Below are 25,372 nucleotides of genomic sequence, written 5' to 3' on the forward strand. Positions count from 1 at the left end.
TTCTTGTATACACAAGCATATGTTATAGATATTTCTTTATCAAGAAGAGAAGATCTAAATCTTCTTCTTTGTCTAGGAAAATAGAACCATAACTAACATTTTAAAACATTGGTGATTGGAAAAATGAAAAAAAAAAAGGAAGGCTAAATGTTTAGATAAATAAAGGATCATTAAACAAGCTTTGCACTCTTTTTTGCGCATAAAGAGCCAGTCAGTCAGGACACGCACTTTAGATTTTCCAGCCCAAGCATCTTCTTTTAAATATTCCCCAGCCAGAGACAAACTCGCTTCCATTACTCTGCAGCACCACATAACCCAAACCGCACCCACTTGGTGCGCCCACGGCCCACCCACTGTGCTCCACCAATTCGCCCCGCGACAAAGAAAGCCACCCAACCGACCCAAGCGCCGACCCACCGTCGCCCCGTCCGGCTCCCTCCTCCTCCATCCACGTGTCACCAAATCACGGTCCACGTTAACCCTCCTCTCCCCCTCCAGCACACCGGAACCTGTCCCCATCTACGCCAAATGCTTCACCGCCAGCCTCCACCACCCCACCCCCCCCCCCCCCCCACAATAATCTTCATCAATCTCTCCAATCAAATACTGCCACCTGTCCTCGCTATCAGCCGACAGACACGTGTCAGAATATTACGCCACGGGTACAGTGCATATATGCAGCAGATCCGTTGCAAGAGCTACTTTTTTTTTTTCCTCTCCCTCTCTCTCTCTCTCTCTCTTCTCTCACACTCGTTCCACCGAGCGCTGCTGCTGGCGCTGCGACGCCGATCAGCGAATTTAATGGATCTGTCGCGCCTGCTCCTCTTTATCGCCCAGCTTAATTGCTGCTGAGAAACTCTCTTTAATAAAACACGCGCGCGCACACACACACTCTCTCTCTCTTTCTCTCTCTAGATCCCATTCGTACCATTCTTATGTCATCCCCCGCAGCCCTCGCATGGCTTGCCTCCTCGATCTCCCTTGATCGAGCTCCCTCCAACCCCCTCCTCTCCTCGTCGCCTAGGGCTCGAGCCCGGGCCGCCGCCTTTCCTTCCTCCTGGATCCCAATGCCCTTCGATCCCTTCTCCATTCCCTCCAATCTTTGCTGAGTGCCGACAGACCTTTGGATCCGATCTCCAGCGATTCTTTGGGTTTTTTAGGTATTTTTGTTGCCTTTTTTTTGGATATTTTTGGGGTTTTAGGTGGATCATATAGGTAGAGATGAATCCGCTCTGCTGCATTGCGCCGGTGTCGCTGGATCGGGGGGAGCGCGGGAACTCGCCCGTGGTAACGCTGAAGGCGAAGCCGCCGGCGTCGGCGTCGGCGTCGGCGGTGGCGCCTCCAGGGGTTGAGAATCAGGGGAGGAATTTGTCGAGCAAGCAGCTGTTGTCGTCGGCACAGGTTCCGTTGCTGGCCTCAGATTCGGATTTGGGTGTGAGTCGGGAGGCGGAGGAGGCGGCGGCGGCGGCGGGGGAAGGTAGTGAGGTGAAGGGTGGCTGCAGAGGGTGCACCACGAATGGGGTCGTGGCGGGTGTTCTGTACAAGTGGGTGAATTATGGGAAGGGGTGGAGATCGAGGTGGTTTGTGCTGCAGGATGGGGTGCTGTCTTATTACAAGGTGCATGGGCCGGATAAGATTGCAGTGGGGCCGGTATGCGAGGTCGGCGGCCTCCGGATGATCGGAGAGGACTCGCTGAGACGGGTGAGGAAGGACCAGGCGGCGAGTGGAGCAGCAGGGCGGGGGACGGCGAAGCAGTGGAAGCCATTTGGGGAGATACATTTGAAGGTTTGGTGCCAGTTCTCTGCTTTCTTTGCGTCTTCTTCTGTTACTGTTTTGTCTGGTTTTGTGAAAGTTGTTTTTTGGCACAGGCCGTTGATCTTGTGGTTGGTTGGTCCATCCTGAATTGCAATGTCGAACAGGGATTATTGCATATGAAATAGTCTATCAACTAGTTGTTAATATGAAAGCATAGCTGTTTTGGATAAGACATGCCATTTTTGCTAGTAAATGACCTTCTCTGATATATTTTGTCTCATCTAAAATTTGAACTAATCCTTGATCAGAAAAGAAAATCACAATCATTTGGTACACTTTCCATGAAAACAACAAGTTCATCTTTTTCCAAACAATAATGCTGAACGCTGTGAAGTTATAGGAGACTTGTGGACTGGATGTCGCAATGAGAAGCTTTGCATGGGTATGCCGGAAAATAAGTTGTATCATGCTTACAAATTTTCATCATACAGTGGTAGAAAAGGACTAATTGATTAATACCAGCCAGATAATCCAAATTTGCCTTCAAAAATAGTCAGAGTTATTGATATACACTTCCAAAATCCGTTATTACTTTTCTTAAATCCAGATGAACTTTTGAATTGGCAAGATGCCATTTTTTCATGGGATTTGACCTCTAAGACACCTTGCCCCTTTCTTTTGCACAACTTTCTACCTCCTATAATCTCTTTATTTATAGCCATATTCCTTTCAGGAGATGATTTTATTAATCATGTGAACCACATCTCTACTGGTATAACAAATTGGCAACTAGGAAGTTGGAATAGATGAAGGGACTGAATAAAGAAGTATTGGTTTCACCACCTGGGTTTCCATTTCCTGTAGCCAACATTTTATCCACATTCTCAATCATTAGAACCAGTCTTGACTACACTCAAGCTTCATGATATGTGCCAATGAACTTGATGGAAAGTTTGTCTAGTTTGCTGAATAAGAGCTCGGCAAGTCTCTCCTTTTTTCAACCTTCCATCCTTCGTAGATGAGAATTCTTTTCAGCCTAAAAATCACTTAAGAAGATCTCAAAGCACCGCAAGATTAATCTGAACAAGAAAAGGATATCTTTTTGTGCTTCATCTGAGATGTCATTAACAATCAGCAAATTGGAGTCAGTTCTGCCATTTCTAGTATTTGGGCACTTGTTGCAAACTCTATGCTAATGCAAGCTTTCACGTTCTACAAGTGAAGTCAGTAAGTAACATGAACCATAAATTGGTATGGACTTTGTCTTAGATCTTTCTTGCAACAGTGTCATCTCAAAGAGATCCATGACAATGTAATAAACCTCTATTGAAGTAACTCTTAGTAACTAGTCAAAATGTTAACATTCGATGACACAATTGATAGATTGTGGTATTCATTTTCATTTAAAGGAAAGTGCTTAATTAATCATTAATTTATTATTATCTCTTAGTCTCTAGCCAAACCATGGGTCTAGGCACCATTCAATAAATAGATGCATTTATGAGAAATTTTGGATAAATAAAAATGAATGATCAAATACAGATGCATTCCTTTTCCTTCATTTTATTTGCAATATATAATGACAATTTTAATACCATTTTTTTCTTTACTGCTATTTTAGGCCATCTTCTACTTTTTTTGCTTCTTATATTTTTCCACTCTTGATGGCTTATTTTGACATACTCCACGAACATAGAGTTTATCCATTATTTTTCTTCTTGAATCCTTCTTCTCTCTTACTATTCTTAGCTTCTCAAATGTGGACAATGCTTTTAACAAAGTTTTTTTTGCATTCATGTAATGCAAAAAATTTGGATATAATTGTATAAAATGCCTAGAAACTACAAATCATTTGCCTCGAAAGTCTTTTATCTATACATCAAACAAGCACAAAATGAGCACTAGCAATATGGCTAATGAGCAAAAGTACACCATAAACTATATAATTTCCAAATACAAGCAGTTGATCTTGATCTAAATATTTTAAAACATGTATAAACCAATATTCAATAAATTTGTATGCTTCTGGACTATAGATCGAACCAAAACAGGGCATCACAATATTTTAATGGTTTGCAGGAGTAGATCCTGACCTTTGGTGGATGAAGGTATTGTGGGAGAGTTATAAGCCATATTTTTTCCTCCACCTCCCAACGTCTTGCCTTTGTGGTTTCACCGTGGTTGCGAAGCAGCCATAGCAGCCTACCGGCAGTGATGACCATTGGTTTCATCGGAGTATGGAACCATTAGGAGTGTCCCTCATGGGAGAGTCATCTATCTCCTTAGCTTTTTCTCAGCGACTTATGATGGCTACTTGTCTACATTTGAGTCAATGGCCACCATCACTTATCCTTGTAGCCCCACTTCACCCTCAAATGATGGCACTTAAGTACCTTCCAAAGCTATGGCTGTTGCTTGTTAATAATCTAGGAAGTGGTGGAATGTCCTTCGAGCGAATGGATGTGCTATGTGGGATTATAACAGTGCGGCAGCAAACCAATAGTAATGGCAAGGATGCAAAGGGGGAATAGAGGGGGTGATTGCACCTTTTTTACCAATTGCCATGGTCACCGGTGCGGATGCAGTGGTGTAGAAATGGCGCGTTGGTGTGGTTTGGAGAGGAGGGTGGGGGGAGAGGAGAGCGTTGATATTGCTGCCATGGAAGACAACTGGCAACCAATAAGGCCGTTGCAGAGTGTCAAGAAAGTAGGAAGAAAAAGAAGGATATGAAGCTTTAAAATAGGGCTTAGGGCAGTTCTTTGGTGGGTAAATATCATGGAAAAGTTGATCAGTGTTCTTATTGACCAACTTATCCATGTTCTCATGCTTCTCTAGGTGGATAAGTCATTTTCCTATCAGCCGGTAAAATGATCTTTTAATTTTTTTCTTAAATTCCCCAACCCTATATTAATAATATAATAATATAATATAATAATAACTTATATTGTTACTATATTATGTAATAATATAATAATATATAATATAGTATAATATAATATAAGACAATATAATATAATATATATTATAATATATAATATAACATTATATATTTGTTATGATATATCATTAATATAATATAAAATATAAGTATAATATATTTTATATATTATTATAATATATAATAGTATAATATGTAATATAATATATGATATAGTATAATGTAATATAAACCAATATAATATAATATATATTATAATATATAATATGTAACATTATATATTATTATGATATATCATTAATATAACAAGATATATAAGTCTAATATATATATATAATATTATATAATAGTATAATGTGTAATATAATATATTATTATATTATATAATATATAATATATATAATATATAATATATATAATATAATACAATATTATTGTTATATAATAATATTTATATACTAAAGTTTGCTATGGAAAATATGGATAGATCTTAGCAACTTATTCGAAAAAATAGTAATGCAAATGAACATGGGTAACAGTTCCATAGCCGCCACCAAGGTAGTAGCCTGGTGGTAAGGGAGCGATAATTCCGCCCAAGTTGCCCGGGTTCGAAACGCGCGGGCGTCGATTAAATTAGGGGACCGGATGCCCCACGCTCGGCTGGCTTGTTGGCGGTTATGCTTTCCTTCCACTTGTACCAAGGTGGCGCTGGGGTGACGTACCCACACGTGAGACGGTGAACCCAGTGGGGTGAGCCCACGGGTCGGGGAAGGCACGCGAAACCTGCGACCTGTATCGAACATTCCCTAGTGGAAGGGGGGCCTAGTAATGGGGCTGCTACGTGGGTGGGCTGGTCCCTCCCCCTCCCCTCCTATCTTTTACCAAAAAAAAAAAAAAAAAAAAAAAAAAACAGTTCCATAGCCATTTTCCAGTGCATAAAAGAACATAGGTAAATTATTTTTCTGTCTTATGTTGCCTGAGAAATACTTACCCAGGAAAATGCAGCTTCCCGGGTAAGTTTTTTACCTTCCAAAGAACGAGCCCTTAATGTTTTAGTACTTAAAAGATAACTTTTTCTTTGAACTTGTACCATTGATTACCTGGTAAATCACCTAAGCTTACCATTTTAGAACAAATGACTCAAACTGCATACTATAAAAATCGCCGGGGAGTACTGTAGCAAACACCTATTAAAATTGTGCATTTTGAATCCTTCCAATATATGGGTGAAAGATCAGAGGTCTTTCGCCAATAAATTAAATGAGCACAAGATAAACAATAGGAATATAGCTAGTGAGCAAAACTACATAATAGACTATAATATTTGCAAATACAAACTATTTATCTTGATCAAAAAATTGTAAAATAAGTACAAATGAAGATTTAGTTAATTAGTATGACTAGATCAAACTAGAACATGGCATCACACCATTAAAACTGTCCATTTTGATTCCATATGATGCATAGGTAAAAGGTCTAAAAGTGCACGATTTTGGTTTATAGCCAGTATAGACATTGTAGATCATCATGATTATGAGTATGCATTTTCATTTTGAAGGCCCATCATTAGTTTTCATTGTGCCGCATGTGAGGCTGAATGCTGTTAGAAGCATTCTAGCCTCTGTGTGTGTGTGTGTGTGTGTGTGTGTGTGTGTTTTTGTAGGCAGACTTACAACAGAGAATTTCTCCCTCCAAATTAATGTACTTGGATAATTTATTTTAGGATCACTTTATATGGAAAGTTCTTTATTGTATGTTGCCAGTTTCTCTTCAACTTTGAAGGCCTTGATGCTAAATGGCATCATATGAGGAAGACATTTATAACTTATGGTGTTGCGTTGACCTCTGTTGATCCATATCTACTGCCTTTTTTGTTAAGTATATATGCAGTAATTGATGGGTTGATCCATTTGGATGTTTTAAATTTTTACGTCCTTTGTTATATGATTCTGCATTCACTTATGCTCTGGTCCCATAAGATACTTATGGTATCATCCTCAAACAACAATTGGTATAGCTGTTCACCATGTAACCTATTGATAGTTCATGGCTTAATCAACTTGTTTTGCTGCTTTGCATATTATCATTGTATCATTTCTTCCATCCTCTGTACTAACAAGTGAGCAGTGAACATGATTTTCAGGTTTCTTCAATTCGTGCCAGTAAATCAGATGATAAAAGGCTATATATTTTCACTGGCACTAAAACTCTTCATTTACGGTGTGATTCTAGAGAAGATCGCAGTGCATGGATCGAAGCATTGCTGTCAGCTAAAGATCACTTTCCTCGTATGCTAACCAGCAATGACTTCGCACCTACCATAGACGTCACAGTCTCTACTGAGAAGCTGCGTGAACGATTGCTGCAGGAAGGACTCAATGAAGCAGCAGTCAAAGAGTGCGAGTCTATAATGCTATCTGAACTCTCCGAGCTGCAGAACCAGTTAAAGTCTCTTCAACAAAAACATGTTGTTTTACTTGACACGCTAAGGCAGTTGGAGGTAACTTTTTCTGAATAACATGGATATTGTTTTCACAGTTAAACCAACACCGAGTAAATGTAAAACAAAAAAGGCGTAATTTGCCAACATATTTAATGAGAATTTTCCTTCATCCAGATAATTCTTTAATTTCTATTGATCTTTTTTTCTTAATAATTCTTTAATTTCCATTGATTTTTTCTTCTTAAGGTAACGTGATTGATCTTTTTCTTCAGTTTATGTATGCATTGCTGTGCAAACCTTGTTCTCCACCTTCTCATGTTCCGTATTATTTGCATCTGATTTGTTTTTACATTTTGAAATCACATTCTTTCTGCATGCAATATACTGTCTTGTACTATTTTAAGAACAATATGTGGAGTATTTGTTTAAATGCTAATAATACTTAATTCTATTAACTATATCTTATAAATTGTTATTAACAACAAACATATTATTGTGTGATATCCTTAGATCATAAGTGGTGTATGCTTGTTGCTGTAGTATGCATTGCCATTTTTTAAAACTTAATGATGATTATGCAGTATTATTAAAAATTTTGTTTTCACTTGTAGTAAAACTTTTAATTTTTATGATGTTAGGGAATATATTCACTAGTCACTACAGTGCTAAAACATCCACCTCTTTTCCTTTATGGATATAGTTCCATGCAGGTGCAATGTTGCAATAAAACATGGTATATACTGTTGTAATTTTATTTATAAAGTAAAACTTCAAGAATGAATATTTGCAGAAAAGGCTTCTCTCCACCACATCAGATCAACATTCGATTGCCTTGACTTAATCTCAAACTTGCCATGCCTTCCTAACTGCTTGTCTTTGCTGTCTGTCTTGTTCTTGTTTGCTCTCCTGTTGCTGCCCCTTTGCAATTGAAACCTTGTATATCCTTGCTCGTATGCATTTACAACCTGAAAACAAAGTTTGGCAGCCCAGGGTCCAATGCTCTCGCAATTACATAAACACGTGTTCTTGCAGCTCACTGTTCACATGCTCAAACTTTTATGCACATTATGACACTCCAATCTACTGCACATCAAGGTCCACATGTGTGCTTCAAGGGATAAGATGCTTACAGTTGGTCATCTCCATTTTAAATATGACTCCCAGAGCATCAGTTACTGCATAATGGTTATGGATCAAATCCATTAATATTACTCCAGACACTGTTTAGTGGCCTAGCTGACTGCTGAACTTTTCGTCTTCTGTATATTTTAAAATTAACATACACCTTTTCTTTGTAATCCATGCAGCAAGAACTTGGGGAACCAAATTTGAAAAGCACACATCTCATTCTTTTTTCAGTGAAATGTCCTAATATATAGACACACGAGACATCATTTCTGGCATCATAGGGTTTTATACTTTTTGCCTAGGCTATTTGATAGTTTTATGACATTTGAAAAGGTTGCTCCCTTGTTGCAAAACTTAAACTCCTTTACAATCTATTGACCTTCTAAGTTTCAAGGAAGGCTCCTCTGTTTTTTGAAGCTGCTTTAGCTAGGAGTTTGGCTCTAATTTTCAGGGAAATGCCATCAGGCCAATCAGCAATTGAAAAAATTGCTCTTTTTTTTCTCATAACTTATTGGCTTAGAGTTGTGCTTCACGGTAGAACCATCTTTTCATGGGAAAAGGCTTGAATTATATTGATGGCGATGACTGATGATAATTCCAATGTGTGCCCATGATAACTGGTGGGAAAAGTTAACTAATGTTTCTTTGATAGATTATTTCAAGAAATCATTTGCAGAGACCTCCTATTTCAGATGCTAACATTTCTTTCTCATTATTGTATCTTTTTTTGAGTCATGAAGTAAAGACATGGTCCTAAAGGAACTATATTGTCCTTATTTTCTTGATATGCAGACAGAGAAAGTGGAGCTGGAAACTACAGTAGTAGACGAAACAAAGGAGCGTGAAGCACATGCTGGACTGGGGAATGGGAGATTCAGTGGTCAGTAGTGCTTGAAATAGATTTAATTTCTTGAATGCTTTGTTATAATACTCGCGATGTATATATATAGCTGCATCAGTTAGGGATTTCTATGTCCTGACATTTACTATAATTTATTTTGGTATTACAAATTTGTGCTGTCATCTGACATTTATCTGACATCATGTTATGCATATCATACTCACAATTTATTGAATTTTCTTATGAATCAATGGGCATATTGTTAAATGATATTCTGAACTATGAAAGCTTTTTCCATGACCTTGTTTCATCTTCTTTTGGAAAAAATATCATGTGTTTCTTTTATCCCTATTTGTATTAATTGCTTTTACCATGACCCTGCTTCATTTTCTTTTGAAAAAATTGCATGCATTTTTTTCTCCCTACTCATTTTAATCTTGTGAGGACCTGTGCAGGCGTGTGTTTAGTCCCACACCGGCTATGCACTAGGTAGATCTTGAATATTTTGACAGGAATAAGGAACCAAATAATACCTTTCGGCTAGCCTTTTTGGATGGGGTTCTAAATTGTTCTTTGATACCATTTGTTATAACCCAAGACCTCACCTAAAAAGGTCTAGCCAAAATGTATTATTTGGATTTCTTGGTCCTGTATAAGTATCCAAGATCTACTTATCTAGACTAAACACACATCCACATGGATCCTCACAAATTTGCTTTGATTTATATATTTTGTGGATATGTTAGAGTGTGAACAATGATCGCTTCAAATCTTGAAATAATGCTGGTAATCACCAGGAAAAGATACATGGATCTATTTGGAAGCTATTGCTTCAAATCTTGCTGGACATTGCATGATTTTACTTGAAAAAAACTCTATAGGTTCCAGGAAAATGAGCTCAAAAAATGAGATTTGGCCCATTTAACTCAATCTGAAGTTGGTACATGATTGAACCTGTCTCTCCAAATGTCTGGTTCATGTTTGTTTTCTGAAACCAGTGTTTGCTTGGTATTTGCTCTACATTTTAGAGTTTAAGCTAATTAAGTTGGGAATTTGAGTCAAGTTAGATTGATTGATGTGACCCATCCGCACCTGGAAAACTAGTGGATAACATATATTCTTCAGTTTAAGACGATTTGACTTTTACCACCTAATGTTCAAAAGATAATGAGAGGAATTGTGCTGCAGTTTCCTTGGCTACATATATTGTTTGAGGCATATATGGACCAAAATTGCATTACATGTACAAGCTAGTTTAATTAATGTTCCTCTCCTTATCTTCATTCTTCCGAAGCTTTCATTGTATCTCCATCTCCATGTTAAATCCTGACTACCATCCAGAGATGGACCCTTTTCCATCCAAAATGAACAAAAAATAGCTGATGCATGTCTATTCTTGTGGGGATGAGTCACCACAATTGGCTACTGTTGTCAACCATTTTGTTGACATGCTGGAAGCTAAAGACTAAAATCTTATGCCACATAGGCAAAGCAACATTATAAATAGTTGTGGGATGCTTTGGTGGACTCTGGGGGCGCTTCTCATGCATGCAAATGGAGACTTGTTTGAGCTGAATTTTTTTGTTGATTAACATGCTCAAACCTTTACCTTCCCACTGGTCTGGCCCCTTTCAGTTTTCATGAGATGGCTTCTGATATTGCATGGTCCATTTTTATTCTTGTTGCTATTTTCTCCTTTATTCTCATTAGTTTGAATTGAAATGAAAAATATTCAGACCTTCAGCAATGTAATTTGATGCATCAAAATGGTGCTTTTACCAGTGAAAACAAACAAAATGTCCTTAAAAGAAAAAAGTGCTTGTGTTTTGCTCATTTTTCATTTAGGAGCATACCTGTTTTACTTTGTGAGGCTATAGTGTCCATGTAAATGCCTTTGTATTTAAATATGTCCATGTATTTTTGTCAGGCTTGGTTTCTTTCTTCTGGAATTTTAAAAACACTCATCTTATTTTGTATGTTACAGATTTCTATTCAGTTATGTCAGAGGGCAGTGCAACTGACTCTGATGCAGACAATGAAAGTCAAGGTGCAGATGGGGAAACAGATGAAGATGATGGGATGTATTTTGACACTAGAGACTTTCTATCATCAGAGTCACTAAGAAGTGCCTCATATCGTAGTAGGGAAACTATGACTAATGGCTGCATGTGTTTAACATGTGATAGAGATTCCTGCTGTCCTGATCATATAAGAAATATTGTTATTGGAGTGAAAACCATCGAGTATCCTTATGTTAAACGGAGAGAGAAGTTGCCAGAGCCAAAGGAAAAAGAAAAACCTGTTGGCTTGTGGTCAATAATTAAAGAAAACATCGGAAAAGATCTTTCGGGAGTTTGTCTTCCTGTTTATTTCAACGAGCCACTCTCTTCCTTGCAAAAATGCTTTGAGGACCTGGAATATTCATACTTGGTCGATCGAGCATTGGAATGGGGCAAGCAGGTTTAATCTTTGGAAAAATTCCAACTCTTATTAATCAATTGCTTATTCATATACAATAGTACTACCATTCCTGTTTCATATGGGTCTTGATTTGTTACAACTTATAAGCATGCCCTTTTAATGTAAATGTTTTCTGTAAAATTTTTATGTTTTCTTTGGAATTCTTTGGTGCAAAGATGGCACTTACTCATTGCTGATGATCTGGTCATACTGCTGCTTTTGTTTTATGTTTATTTGTTATGGAGATGTTTTTTAATTTGAACTTTTACTAATTAGTCTTATTAATGTAGCTAGTGTGCTATCCTCTTGAATGAATGTTCAATGGCTGTGCGGAAGCATCTGCTTCCTTCCCTTTTATTAGTTTGAAACAATATCATCCTTACATATGTATGATGATGTCTATAAGTTTGAAACATTTTGATGAATGTATATGCTTGGCAATCATGAACATTCTTTTTTGAAAACTTTCACAAGAAATTGATACTTCTGCAGCTCAACACTTCTAGTATCCTGATTCCTGAGCTAGATATCTGCCTTGTTAGTGGCAATTAAGTCTTCCACTATTCAAGTAATGATGGGCTATTGCCAGTGGTAACAAACCTTTTCAGGTTTTGCATTGTTCATTTGAAAAAAAAAATCGCCACTTTTTTTTCAGGTAATATGCATCACTGTAGGTAGCTATTAATGCCTACCAAACATGGTATAAGCATGTATGGTTAATGTTAAAAAATTGATGCTATTTGTTCTTTATTTCTGATCTTTAAAGTGCCTTGCAGCTTATATTTAATGCTATCTACTATTCTAGATTATTGTCCTCTTTTTTTCTTTATGTTTGCTTGATTGCCATATTTTCTTTAATATATCAGTAATACAAGGAATTTTTGTAATGTTATACATGGTAATTTATTATTATATCATTGGTATGTTTACTGCTTTAGTGACTTGAACAGTACAGCAATACTGTGCATGTATTGGGGTGTTCCTGTTCATATTGTATTAACCTTAGCCTTAAACCAACAAATTATATCCCATCTAGTTGGGATTGGCTTTATGCATATGATTCATCAAGCCGAAGAAACATCTTCCAGTTGTATCCTAAGCTGATCTTAGCACACTGGTGCTGAATCTCTTAGATAATCTTTTCAAGGAGAGTACTTCTATAAGACCTAGAGAAGCCATTTCTGGGTATGGAGACCTACCGTAGTACGCACCTTAAGCTTGTGCAACTTAGGAGCAAATTATTGACGTCTACCTAGACTTGCAGTCCGGATGCATGGGAATAAGGCATAATGTGATGCAGAGAATTGCATTATCTCTAGGCACAAGCAATAATCTGAAGAGCCAAACTTAGATCTTTAAGTTGCATGATATTGCAGCTTCGCATCAGTTTTTTGGGTCTTGTGACAGTTTTGGGAACTATTACAAGATTGCTTTATCCTTTTCTTATGTCCAATGCCTGATTAAAGCATTAACCTCATTGATGGAACTTCAGCCTTTAGAATCAGGTTTTTGTGATTATATACATAATCCTACCATAATTAACACTATACCTTGAATCTCGATCTAAACTTTGTCGATATTAACGCTACCACCCATTAAGTTTCTGTTCAACAATGACATGTAAAATTTTATTATATCATAAACCTGTCCATAGTTCTGCCATCATATGGTCAGATTGCTTACACTGTCAAGTAGTTTTGCCATGACATATGAATAAGCAGCCATGGTGCTGCCATAGCTTCTGTTTGGACCAATCTAACATTTTCTCATGATGAATGATTATATTTTTCATCTATTCATGAGAATCATGGATCAGAGATACACATCAAGCTTCTGAAATAAGAACAAATGGTGAACAAGGATTATAATGTATATGCCATGAAGATGGGTCAAACTTTTTATGCATATGAGTTGCTTGGGAGCTGATTCAAATCCTGAACCAGTGGCAGGCCATTAGATTTCTTTTTTTCTTTCCTTTTTTTTATACCTCACTGCACTCTTTTTCTACTGTCTACTTATATCGTTTAGACTCTCAGCTATAGTTCCTGGATACCATTGAATAGAAAGAAAATGTCTTAACAAGCAGGGAAATTCTTGATAGGCAACAACAATATAAAAGCTTATGACTCTACAGTTGCTGTACCCTGCTGTTTATAACTTTCATTTAAGAGCTGCCTCACCTGATTACCTATTATAGCTCATAGATAAACCTATATATTCAATTGAACAGATAGCGTAACATGTGGTCGAGTGCTGTCTGTTGCTTGATTGTGAAACATAAGAGAATGTGTTGAAAAATATGCAGGGAAACAGCTTAATGAGGATTCTCCACATTGCAGCATTTGCGGTATCTGGCTATGCTTCAACAGAAGGTCGACAATGCAAACCTTTCAACCCTCTTCTTGGGGAGACATATGAAGCTGATTATCCAGATAAAGGTCTTCACTTCTTCTCTGAGAAGGTTACACTCTCATCTTCTCTCAATAATGTGCAGCATACTATTTAGTTAAGTTACTCTGGATTATTAATGTCATGTGTTTGGATAGAACAGAAACTTTAGTAATATTCATTTTTTCCCATTCATTTCTATCCGTTTTCAGCAGAAGCAATTAGTGTCCTCTTGTTGTGCTCGAAATATTGCAGATTCTGATCACATTGAACTGTTTTCTTTGGTCAAAAATTATTGTCCGTTCAGGTGAGTCACCACCCAATGATCGTCGCTTGTCACTGTGAAGGTAGAGGATGGAAATTCTGGGGTGATTCTAATCTGAAAGGAAAGTTTTGGGGTCGATCTATCCAGCTTGATCCTATTGGCATTCTAACTCTCCAGTTTGAAGATGGAGAGACATTTCAATGGAGTAAAGTCACCACTTCTATATATAACATTATAATTGGTAAAATTTATTGTGATCACTATGGTACCATGCGCATAAAGGGTAGTGGCCATTACTCCTGCAAGCTCAAGTTTAAAGAACAGTCCATCATTGATCGAAATCCCCATCAGGTACCTCTGCATGATGCAGATAGCATTTCTATTCTGCAGTTACTTGGTCCCTAGCTCATGGAACAATATGTTTAGCATAATGTTTTCTGATAATTGTTATTTATTTTATTTTATTTATTTATTTATCTTTTTTGGGTTGAGATTTTTTTTGGGTGGGGGTTGTTCTGGAGTGAACATGCATCAAGGTTTGTTTCATAGGGAGAGCAAAATGGAAGCTGCAAAAGAACTGCCATGAGTCAACAAAGAGTCCAAAAAGAAAACCAGCAAAACAGAATAAACCCCAATCTATGAGAAGCCCGATCATGATGGCATAAGAGGTGTATAAGTCTTATAAAACACACAAAACACAATACAGACTGAAACTGCAGCAGCTTAGAAACTAGAATAAACAATGATGATTGTGGAGTTGTTCTGTGTACATGTCACTCTCCACTTTATTGAGCACTTCAAAGAACTTCTGTTAGAAAGTTGATGCCTTATTGCTCATTTCTGGAAATGAATAAAAGCTTTAGGCTTCATATATTTTCTCTTCATTTCTTGCAAAACAGCACTTTGTATTGCTGCTATGCATGTGGCAGAAGCATGGCTATGATACTTTCAAGAATAGGCTTTCTTACCTTCATGCTTAAGAAAAAAATATTGGTTGCAGTATTTTAAACATTTCTTAGATTGGGGATTCTGACTTTTTTGGATTGAGATTCTAAAGAGTTTCTAAATCCATTAAGAACCTAGAACACTTTCTAAATTAGGACTCTAAAAAATTGCTAAACTCATTATTTTTTCTTCTCTTTTGTTTGTATTTGAACTCTATTTAGTCAGTAAAAAGTCTGATCAATAGTATTGTTGCAAAAGAAGAGTTTGGTCAGAAAAGCTTCTCCCACTAAAATGGTAGAGATATTACCTGGATTATCTTCACATTTCATTTTTTAAAGAAAAGAAAAATATCATAGTGTCACATGCAAGATTCGGCGATCAGCAGTTAGTTTAGGAATTTTTGTTGATCCTAACCAGGGAAAGACTTCTGGTTCATGCATTTTAGGCCATGGAAAAAACTAAAAGTTGATGTCATTCAATTGACTAGCGGGAGATAGAGCATACACTAGACAATTACGGAGACATGTCTCAAGAATATTATGTAGGAGAAAACTCATTGGCCAATTATACGTGTGCATTTGATGTTGTTCGAGAACACCACGTCGCTACCCCCAGGACACCACCATCACAAAAAGAAAAGAAAAAGGAAAAGAAGTTATATGGTAACTAACACAAATTATTATTTATGTTCCTTTGGTTTATATATCTATTCTTTCATAGTCTTCTCTTTACATTATCTAATGTATGGTGGTATCCTGGAATATAGCAATGTTGTTGTTCCAGTGATAGTGATTAGGATGGGATCTCCATATTTGCTAGCAAGACCTCCTCAATCTAAACAGAACATCTTCATCAATCATTGATTATTTTTTTTTAACTTGTTTTTGTCAGAAATTTGGCTGGGCATGTTATATTCATAATTTAGTATATTCCCCTATATTAGCAACTAACTTTACTTACTTTTGTAGCAGAAAAGAGAAATTTCTTTCTAGATTATTTAATTTATTTTTATCAACATTAGGTTGTATGTTTGAATCAACATGGAAAATGTTTATAGACGGGTATCGTTATGTATTTTTTTTACTCCTGTACCTCCCCTTTTTGTTAACTGATAGTTCCATTTTACCATGCAGGTACATGGATTTGTGCAGGATAATAGAACAGGAAGGAAGGTAGCAATGTTGATGGGTAAGTGGGATGAAGCCATGTATTATGTACTGGGTGATCCAAGTACAAAACCCAAGGGGTATGATCCAATGTCTGAGGCCATGCTTCTATGGGAGCGAGACAAGTCTGTCACTCAGACACGTTACAACCTTACACCATTTGCTATCTCCTTAAATGAGTTGACACCTAGCTTGTTGGAGAAGTTGCCTCCAACCGACTCTCGTCTTCGGCCTGATCAACGACACCTAGAAAATGGTGAATATGAGCTGGCAAATGCAGAGAAACTCAGGCTTGAACAATTGCAAAGACAGGTACCTGTTATTATGCTTATTCCAACATGCCAGTATTTTGATGACTTTCTTTTCTGGTAAAATGCTTATGATATGTCTCGAAATACTTAGTATGAGTTGCATGTTCCCCCCCTCATTCTGTTACATCTGGGTACACTTTGATCATGCTTATTCAAAAATTCATAACTTGCAAACAAGTGAGATATCTGTTTCTTATTTAAGATTAGATGATATCCACATGATTTTGTTCTATCCTTTCAATATGTTTCCTAATCCTGGTATTGGCTTAAGTCCTATAATCAAAGATGTAGAATATCCAGCAAGAAACTTTTAATATGCATATCATTTTGAGCAATAATTCATGATTTTTTATGAATAAAAACTGTGAAATTTGTTTTATTGTTATATGTGATATACAGATCCCGCTTTGTAACGCCTTCGAGTTAACTTTGAATCTTAGCATTGCTGTTATGGTGTAGTCAAAAATGTGAGAGATCATCATACCAGCTGCATTCCTTGCCATTGAGATGCCACGAATGTTTTCAGTACATCAGGCTGCAAAAATGTACTCTGAAAAAGCTGGAATCAAGAAGCAAAATATTTGAAACAAGTTATTGAAATTGTAAATAACAATTTATGCTTTGAATTAATGATTTTTCGAGCTACATAATATACATAGGTTTGAGAACTCAGTTTTGGCTGGACCAATTGAGTTCTCATGTTGGCAATTTAGCGGTTTCATCTCTAGTTTTGGATTTTGTGGTTGAAAATTGTAAAAATACAAAAAGTGTCAACAGAATTGTGGAAAATACAGAATTGTAAAAAGTACAGCAAGCCACTAAGAGAAAATTAGGAGGTAATATGCAATATTTTGGATCGCTTGGTGTATCTTTTTTGTTGGTTGTGCAGATAAAAATCGAGTTTAATGACAATTTAACATATGATGATTTACATGGCTATATGATTAGTGAGTTCTAGGATAGCTGGGCTTATTTCAAAAATTTTGCTCAACCTGAAATCTTTGAAACCTAATGTTACCATGCTTTCAAATCTTATCAAAATTCTCAACTCTAAATTTAATTTAGCCAACATGCTTCTGAACAATATAAGTAATACAAAAATAGTTAAAAAATTTACTTGGTGTATATGCATTTATTTGATCCCATTAGTTAGTTTCTGCTGATTCTTTGATATCAACATCTGTTTTGGACTGGTCTTGGCTGAAAAAGAAATGCTTCAGTGGAGTTCTGTGGAGCTTAATGTTATGCTATCTATTGCCAATGTGGGTATATGTAAACAAGTTTTATGAGTGGCCAATGGCTGCAAACTATGTTAGTTATTGGGCTGTTTGCCATCTAATAGCTGATACTGTGCCCTTGCATCATCCAAACACTTGCTTCACAAGTTTCGTTGTAGTCAAGCTGCAAGAATCACTCCTTAGACTTGAGATGACACTAAATATTAACATTTAAAAGCTGAAAATATTTCAATCATTAATACCCTTCTGGCCCTTATGTCCCATGGTACATCAGTTGAATCCTACAAACTTGAGAAATAACGGCCTTATCCAGTCACAATTGGGAATAATTTTTGGCCACTTTTAAGCATCCATACTTGACTTGCACCCACCAAGTTTGATGCACGTCATTACCTGCATGTTGGATATTGCTTTCACTTTCTTGTCAACACATCCTGCCTGTTGTATTTATGCAATCGTTTCCCCAAGTGCACTCATATGCCTCACATCCTGCACTTGTATGCCTCACATCCCATGTAAGTGCCAGACTCCTGCACAAGTTGTTCCATGCCATCAACTTAAGAATGAAGTTCTTGCCTCTGGAAAATACTATTCAGTTCAAATAATTTCTCAATCATATCCGCACCTAATTTATATGAACCTCCACATCCAATAGTGATGACAATTATTGAATAAAAGGTGTTATTTTGTTCCTTACTGACTGACAGAGGCTGCAAGTTCTAGCGGCTCTTGGGCTATCTAATTTCTGTTGCAGAGCTCTCCAAATGTTTACTGAACATGTTGGTGTTGCCCACTTGGACCAAATTATTCCGGTATTGGAAACTGAGGCTGTTATCCTTTCAGAATTCTAAGCTGACCTGAGATTAGAACCGCCCATCTCCTTCAAGTTTCCAGCAACTATCATCTCTGGTGGGTAGCTAGCTAGTTCTGGTTTTCTCATCCAAGTGCCAAAACATTCTCATTTCTCTGGAAAATGAGTTTCCAATAAACATTAACTGGTCCCAAAACCTTAGTTTATCTTCATTCAGCTCCACTTTAATATTCCTTCCTACAATTTCCATGGTCGAGCCCTTGGCCAGCCGCTAACACTCACAACAGCAGGATTTTTTTCATCATCTATATTTGTTAGGTTCATTTTGCTGGCAGCTTGTGTTTTTTGGATCAGATATTTCCTGAGACTCGTGGTGAGCAAAAATGATGAGCTGCTCTTATGCCAAGGATTTTCAAAGCTCTGCAATGCCTTTCACAAGCTTTAACATGTAAAATTTGCATATGTTCGTATTCATAATAACCCCCAGGGATGCTTTTCAAGGAATGTTTGCCCACTCTAATCAACTATGTTAATCACATCAACAAGGTGTTGATTTGATGTACACGGCACATGCTTTTAGCTGTTAGAGTAAATAGATCTGGGTGATTTTTATCATATTTCTAGTTAGAGTACATGCAAACCGGTAATCACAATGGTTGAGGTATGGCTCATTGCCCTTGGCTTGCACTTGTTATCTATATATGACTTAGGTGCCCATTCTATTTTTTGTGCCCTTAACCTTGAATTTATAGTTAAAACCCTTGTTAAACTTGGAGTTGGCCCATTGTAAAGCGGAAGTGAACAGGCAATATATTATTCTACTGAAATGGCTATATTTCTTAGGATTTTCCACATAAATACAAAAACATGAGGGTTTAACCATAAATCTTTTCTCGTTTATAAAAATTAGATTGCGGAAGGGCCTGTCTGTAGTTCCAGTGTCTTCTGCTATCATGTTAATGAAATTGTCTCACATGATATGTGTGGGTGACCAGGTAGATATGTGCCACATTGGATTGCAAAGTGTTTTTTTTTTGAAAAATACATGCCTACATTTTATTTTTTAGAGTTTGTTCAGATATTGCAAAAATGTTTTCAAATTTCAAGACATTTACAAGGGCATTATGGGCACGTACTTTTCTATTTCCATGCTATTATAATCAAATTGCTGCTAGCTGTTGTTTTTGGATATATGATCATGCATCTTCTGTGTCATTTTTCTTCTCGCTAATCCATAAAACTGAAAAGGAAAAATGTTTAGTTTCGGGTTGTCTCAATTTAAAAACTGTTTGTAGCCCTTAATTCTTAAATGTCTTTCATGCACCATAGATGCTGGATCTGTTTATTATTGAGCCAAATTACCCTGCTTATGGTAGTGGGAGAGGGGATACATCATTCTTTCTAAGTGAAGGAAAACATGCATTTGGTGATATTGTTTATCAGCAGTTATCAGAAGATAATATTTCTGAAAGATAGGTAATGCAACAGTTTAAGTCTGCACTAATTCCGGATTATTCCGAAAAGCTTCTTCTGTTTATCATTGCTGATGAGCTCACTCCGCATGACTTGTACATGAATATAGTTGAGTAGATGCGGAGCTTGTTGTCGTTGTTCTATGTTAAAATAGATGTACGCATGCAAAATCTCTCTCTCTCTCTCTCTGCATACATAAGTACATGCACACATTCCAAAGAAACTAGTAGTTTTATACTAAAGATCATTAACTATTCATGGAAGGAAGTCCTTACCATATAATCCAAATCATAGATTAAAAACTTGTATTTTGTTGGTTAGTGCCGAGGCTCTTGAACATTCAGGGGGTTGCTTTCTGTTACGTTTTAAAAATGCAGCTTGTATGTTATTTATTTTGCCTATTTCTTAATGTGTAACATATCTTATTATTTTTCTCTCTGTATTTGTTGGAGATCTAGTATTTAAAGCAGACATCTCTCTAAATATATAAAAATGCAGTCCAGATAAGTACGAACATAAGGCAGTTCCTCCAAGGGTCATAGCTAGCTTTCTGTCATGCTGATTTGGAGTTTACGTCTTGATGTCTTATTGGATGCTTCTGCAAAGGGAAAATATTTTGAAAAGAAATAAAACTCTCTTGTTCTCCAATGACTTAGAGCTAGACTGTGAACATGTGGTTCTTTTAGTTTTGTTACTTTTATATGTTGAAGGTTTTCTTTGAAATAAATTGCGTGGTTTGTTGTATAGGCAAGAAAGCTACAGGAGAAGGGATGGCAACCCAGGTGGTTCAGAAAAGATAGAGAAGATGATTGTTACCGATATGTAGGTGGATATTGGGAAGAAAGAGAGGAGGGCAAATGGGATGGCATTCCAGATATATTTGGCCAGAGTAGTTCTCTGCCATGTGTAGATTGAGGCTTTTTTTTTATAACTTTATTTTCCCCCTCCTTTCTCCTTTTCATGTGTCTGTTTTAGTTCCTGTGTTGTGTCTTTCAGATTATCTTCCTATTCTCAGAAACAGCTTTGCAAGGATTTTATAAAGTAGTAATATATAATCAAGAGGTTGGTAATTTTTTGGTAAGTCTCATCTGCTCAAATTCAGAGGGTGTACTATGTTTGATGTTGGATTGTGCTCTGTTGTGTATTAGCTTAAACTATTCCAATTAATTCAAGGAAGACAGTATGTGCACATATAAAACAAAATACTAAAGTTTTTTTCCTGTGTGTTGCATATTTGGATGAGGAAAACTTTTGTTATATTATGTAGCTCTCTATATACGATACTTGGAGTTTGACAAGCAAAAGGGAGTTATAATTGGTCGTGTTTGTACAATGTTTCATAAGATTGACAAGCATAAGGGGTTGCTTATAGGGCAGCTACTGAAGTGAGTTGAGTGAACCAAAGGGGGTTGCTTAAAGAAATGTTTTATTCTGCAGCTACCTTTTCTCCTAGGATGAAGAGAACATTTTTTCTCTCTTCTTTAATATCGGCATAATATATAAACCTGGACATGATTTGAGCTTTCCTGTATCCTTTTCCCTTCTTCATCCTTGACCTGCTTGGGATTGTTTCTCCACTATAGTGGAACAACAACCTTCTAGTAAACAAAATCAACTAATTCAATTTCTAAGTAATACTCCTAGCAACAAAGTTATTAGTTGATGATCTTTGCATAATGGGCGACTTTACCGCTGTATAAAGGGTAATCTAGTCCCAAATTGCTGAAGCAAATAAGTAATTACAAAAAAATAATATCAATTAACTTTCTAAGCTGATGTCATCTTGACGAAAAAGTTATTATCAATTGTTTCCCAAATCTTTACTATGTTTGGGCTTACCAAGTATTTTTCCTTTCTGGTGTGAACTAAATAAAAGCTTTAGGAACCTTGTTGGTGAAATCTTTAGGTAATGGCATCAAAAAACACATTGGGATCAGAGCTCGCATTCATGGGGAGCTTGGTGGTCCATAGATTTAAGAGGACAGCTACTCCCTGTAGCATGGCCCACTGAAGAAGAAAAGAAACCAAAAATACTCAGACGGATTAATCTGAACAATTTCATGCGAAACAATAGGATGATCATACGAGGCATGCTGTCTAAGTAGCTTTATAATGGTTAGATTTCAAGGGAGTTTAACATAGGATTTTATATTGTCTTGAGCTTATCTTTACATCCATGCATATGACGGCCAATGATGAGGTCTACTGTCCTTGACTTCCACTAAGAGTAGCCGTGGTGGCCTCCCATTCACCATTACACTGTGCCATCAAGATGATCAACCAAGGTTAAATATATATAAACATCTCAGTGATGGTGTCTCTTCTCTTCTCGATGACCTCCAATTTTAACAGTCATGTGCTTACCTGCTAGTGGAGCTCACATGAGACAAAATATTCTGACAGATATCAGCCCCAAGAAAGAGAGAGAGAGAGAGAGAGAGAGAGAGAGAGAGAGAGAGAGAGAGAGAGAGGAAAATCCCACACCTTATTATAGACCCACTAAAAGGGCTTGAAACTATAGAATCTTCCTTCCCTTTAGAATATGAGTCTAGCTAGTTCACCTATATGCAATTAGAGGGACAGAATTTAGCTACTAAAATTCCCTCATGCTGAAGTCTCACATGTCCTTGACTTGAGGAAGGCAGCCTGAGGTATGATGTGACATGCTTTTAGTTCACATTTAAACAAATAGATAGAGAGAGGGAGAGGGAGGAGTATGGGATCTGCTAGAATGGAGGCTTTGGTTGTTCTTCTGATGCTTGCAGGACTCTTCTTGCTCCATCATCAAACAAGAGTTGGTAAAACATCTTCTCTTCCATTGTTCTCTGTATGTATATCAAGACATGAACAATTTCTCTTCTATCATTATATGCATGTGTTGTAGATAATCTTCTCATTGATACACATTTGTTATGTTTCTTTTTTTTTTTCCCTTTGCAAATCTATTGAATGCGGAAGGCGCCACTAGCATGCAGCATCGGCGGCTGGCAACAAGGGGAAGATTTGGGGCAAAGAAAGGGATGATGTCTTTGTGGTGGACTGCAGATTATGCTCCAGTTAGGCGAGGAAGACCAATACATAATAGTTTTGACCCATGATTAATTAATGTCTCCTTGCTCAGGAAATCTAAGTAAGATTTTTCTCAAAACACGAGACCACATGCAAGAAAGGGGAGGGCTAATGGTTTTGAGTTTGTAGTAGTTTGGGATCTATAGGTCAAACGTTTTGCAAAAAGGTCTGCTGTAATTAGTGGCTTATATAGTATAGTCATGTTTTCTCAGGTAAGGCCATCAGGTGTAATCTAATCTATAAGTTTTTCCTGATCATTTTTCTTGTATTGAGGGCTAATGGTTTTGAGTTTGTAGCAGTTTGGGATCTATAGGTCAAACGTTTTGCAAAAAGGTCTGCTGTAATTAGTGGCTTATATAGTATGGTCATGTTTTCTCAGGTAAGTCCATCAGGTGTAATCTAATCTATAAGTTTATAAGTTTTTCCTGATCATTTTTCTTGTATTGACCTTGCACTTTTATTTTTTTAATGATATGGAACTCACCCTCATGAGCCCAGATTAGCATTATTAATCATTTTTTTTTGTTTTTGTTTGTCCAAAGAGAAGTTTCTATTTGATCCACTGCAAGCTTTCCATTACTTGGCTAATGCTAAGGTGTGTTTAAGAAGCAGCAAATATGACTAACTTGAGTTTAATACTTTAATTCTATATGCACCAGTAGTTCATAAAGTTCCAAGCATATTGAATGATGAGAAGACAGTCATGCACTACCATTGCAAGAAATCACCTTGTGAAAGATGGGTCTCTGGTACTTCAGACATTTGGCTAGTGTGGATACCCATGCTGCAGAAGGTTGCCTGTCTCTGTGGACTGCACAGCGGGAGGTATCCTGTCTCTAGATAACTTGCCATGCGAGACATGGGTAAACCGGGCAATATGCCTGTCTTCTGCTCACCATTGATTTATATCTTTGAAGGTTTCATGCCCATATTTTTCATTGAGGGCCTTGCAAAATTCATCTAAAATCGACGCGCCATTAGATGTGGTTTCTATACTAACATTAACATTTGAATCTCTTGATTTTAGTTTTTTGTAATCTCATTCATCTCCAAACAAAGCAATTAAATGGATGGAGTGGTAATTATTTTCTTCCATTTAGCTGAGGGATCTCTCTCTGTTTTTTTTTTTTTTTGAGAAAAAGTGCGACCAACCATTTCCTTATAAAATTAAATGATAAAAAGATGAAATTTTGCTAAGATTTTTAAAGCAATTACTTATTAATATAGGTTGGATCATAATTAGCAGTGCAAACCAGTCAAGCTGAACCGAGTATAAAATTGCTTAAGACTTTGTTTGTCATATAAAAGACTTTATGAACTCAAAACAGCTTAATTTAATTAGGTTTTAATTCCAAACTAGTTGGTTCAGTTACATAATTTTTTTTTTCTATTCCATTTTGTAAACTTTAATCATGCTTTATAATTTTTTTTTTTCGAGAGTTGCCATATCTATTATTTGAGCAATTACAAACATTTTTGTTATCAAGCCAAGTCTCAACATCTATTTATCTTCAACAGTCCAAAACCCTAAGAAGCGGCTCATTTTTTAGTTGATTCAAGGTTTTAATGAAGTTTAAACTTGGCTCAATTTTAAGCATATTATTCAGCAAAGCATAAGATGGTCAAGAAGAGCTTGATTTAGCCATTGAGGTGGTAGCTCAATGGAACTGGGTCTTATTTCCAACCAAGTGGTTCTAAGTTTGAAACGCGTGGGAGTCGATTAAATTATGGAGACTGGATGCTTCCTGCTTGGACACGGAGTCTGGAAGGGTTTATTGGTCTGCTGGTAGCCTCGGTGGTGCCGGGTGTGACATACTTACACGGAGGGTTCGTGCCGGAGCCCATAGGGGTAACCGAGCCGGGCCCACAGGTAGAGAGGATATGAGTAAAACTGGCCGGAGTGTTCAATACACGGTCATTTCTGCCTGCATCGAATATTCTTCTGGTGGGGTGGGGGCCCAGTGGGGGCTGCTACGCAGTGGGCTTGTTTCTTCCTACTTCCTTTTTTTTTTTCACAGCAGCAAAAAAAAGAAAAAAAAAGAAAAAAGAAAAAAAGGAAAAAAAAGAAGAAAGAAGAGCTTGATCCTGGACCTACCTTGTTATCACATGATCTCATACAAGGTAAGACATGGATTGTTGTT

General features: G+C 37.0%; 1 protein-coding gene across 3 annotated transcripts; it reads left to right on the forward strand.

The window, feature by feature from the left end:
- The first annotated feature begins 715 nt into the window (after positions 1–715).
- Positions 716–23,413, forward strand: LOC120113079 (oxysterol-binding protein-related protein 1D-like). 3 transcript variants are annotated; one of them, XM_039133804.1, is made up of 8 exons: positions 716–1,785; positions 6,837–7,193; positions 9,057–9,144; positions 11,090–11,565; positions 13,871–14,026; positions 14,261–14,569; positions 16,297–16,641; positions 23,121–23,413. In XM_039133804.1, the coding sequence occupies exons 1-8, from the start codon at positions 1,222–1,224 to the stop codon at positions 23,184–23,186; spliced, it is 2,361 nt and encodes a 786-aa protein (XP_038989732.1). In that variant the 5' UTR covers positions 716–1,221; the 3' UTR covers positions 23,187–23,413. The 3 variants fall into 3 exon arrangements, with proteins under 3 accessions (XP_038989732.1, XP_038989731.1, XP_038989733.1); XM_039133803.1 differs by lacking the exon at positions 23,121–23,413 and adding an exon at positions 20,910–21,243 and having other exon boundaries at positions 717–1,785; XM_039133805.1 differs by lacking the exon at positions 23,121–23,413 and adding an exon at positions 20,910–21,243 and having other exon boundaries at positions 1,535–1,785; positions 6,821–7,193.
- Positions 23,414–25,372: the final 1,959 nt, after the last annotated feature.

Source organism: Phoenix dactylifera, chromosome 14, assembly GCF_009389715.1.
Source record: "Phoenix dactylifera cultivar Barhee BC4 chromosome 14, palm_55x_up_171113_PBpolish2nd_filt_p, whole genome shotgun sequence".
Taxonomy (NCBI): Eukaryota; Viridiplantae; Streptophyta; class Magnoliopsida; order Arecales; family Arecaceae; genus Phoenix; species Phoenix dactylifera.

Excerpts from the sequence above, each read along its gene's own strand:
- LOC120113079 (XM_039133803.1), top strand. The coding sequence starts at position 1,222 with ATGAATCCGCTCTGCTGCATTGCGCCGGTGTCGCTGGATCGGGGGGAG. Across the intron at positions 1,786-6,836 it reads TTGGGGAGATACATTTGAAG|GTTTCTTCAATTCGTGCCAG; the intron begins GTTTGGTGCCAG and ends CATGATTTTCAG. Across the intron at positions 14,027-14,260 it reads TTCACTTCTTCTCTGAGAAG|GTGAGTCACCACCCAATGAT; the intron begins GTTACACTCTCA and ends TTGTCCGTTCAG.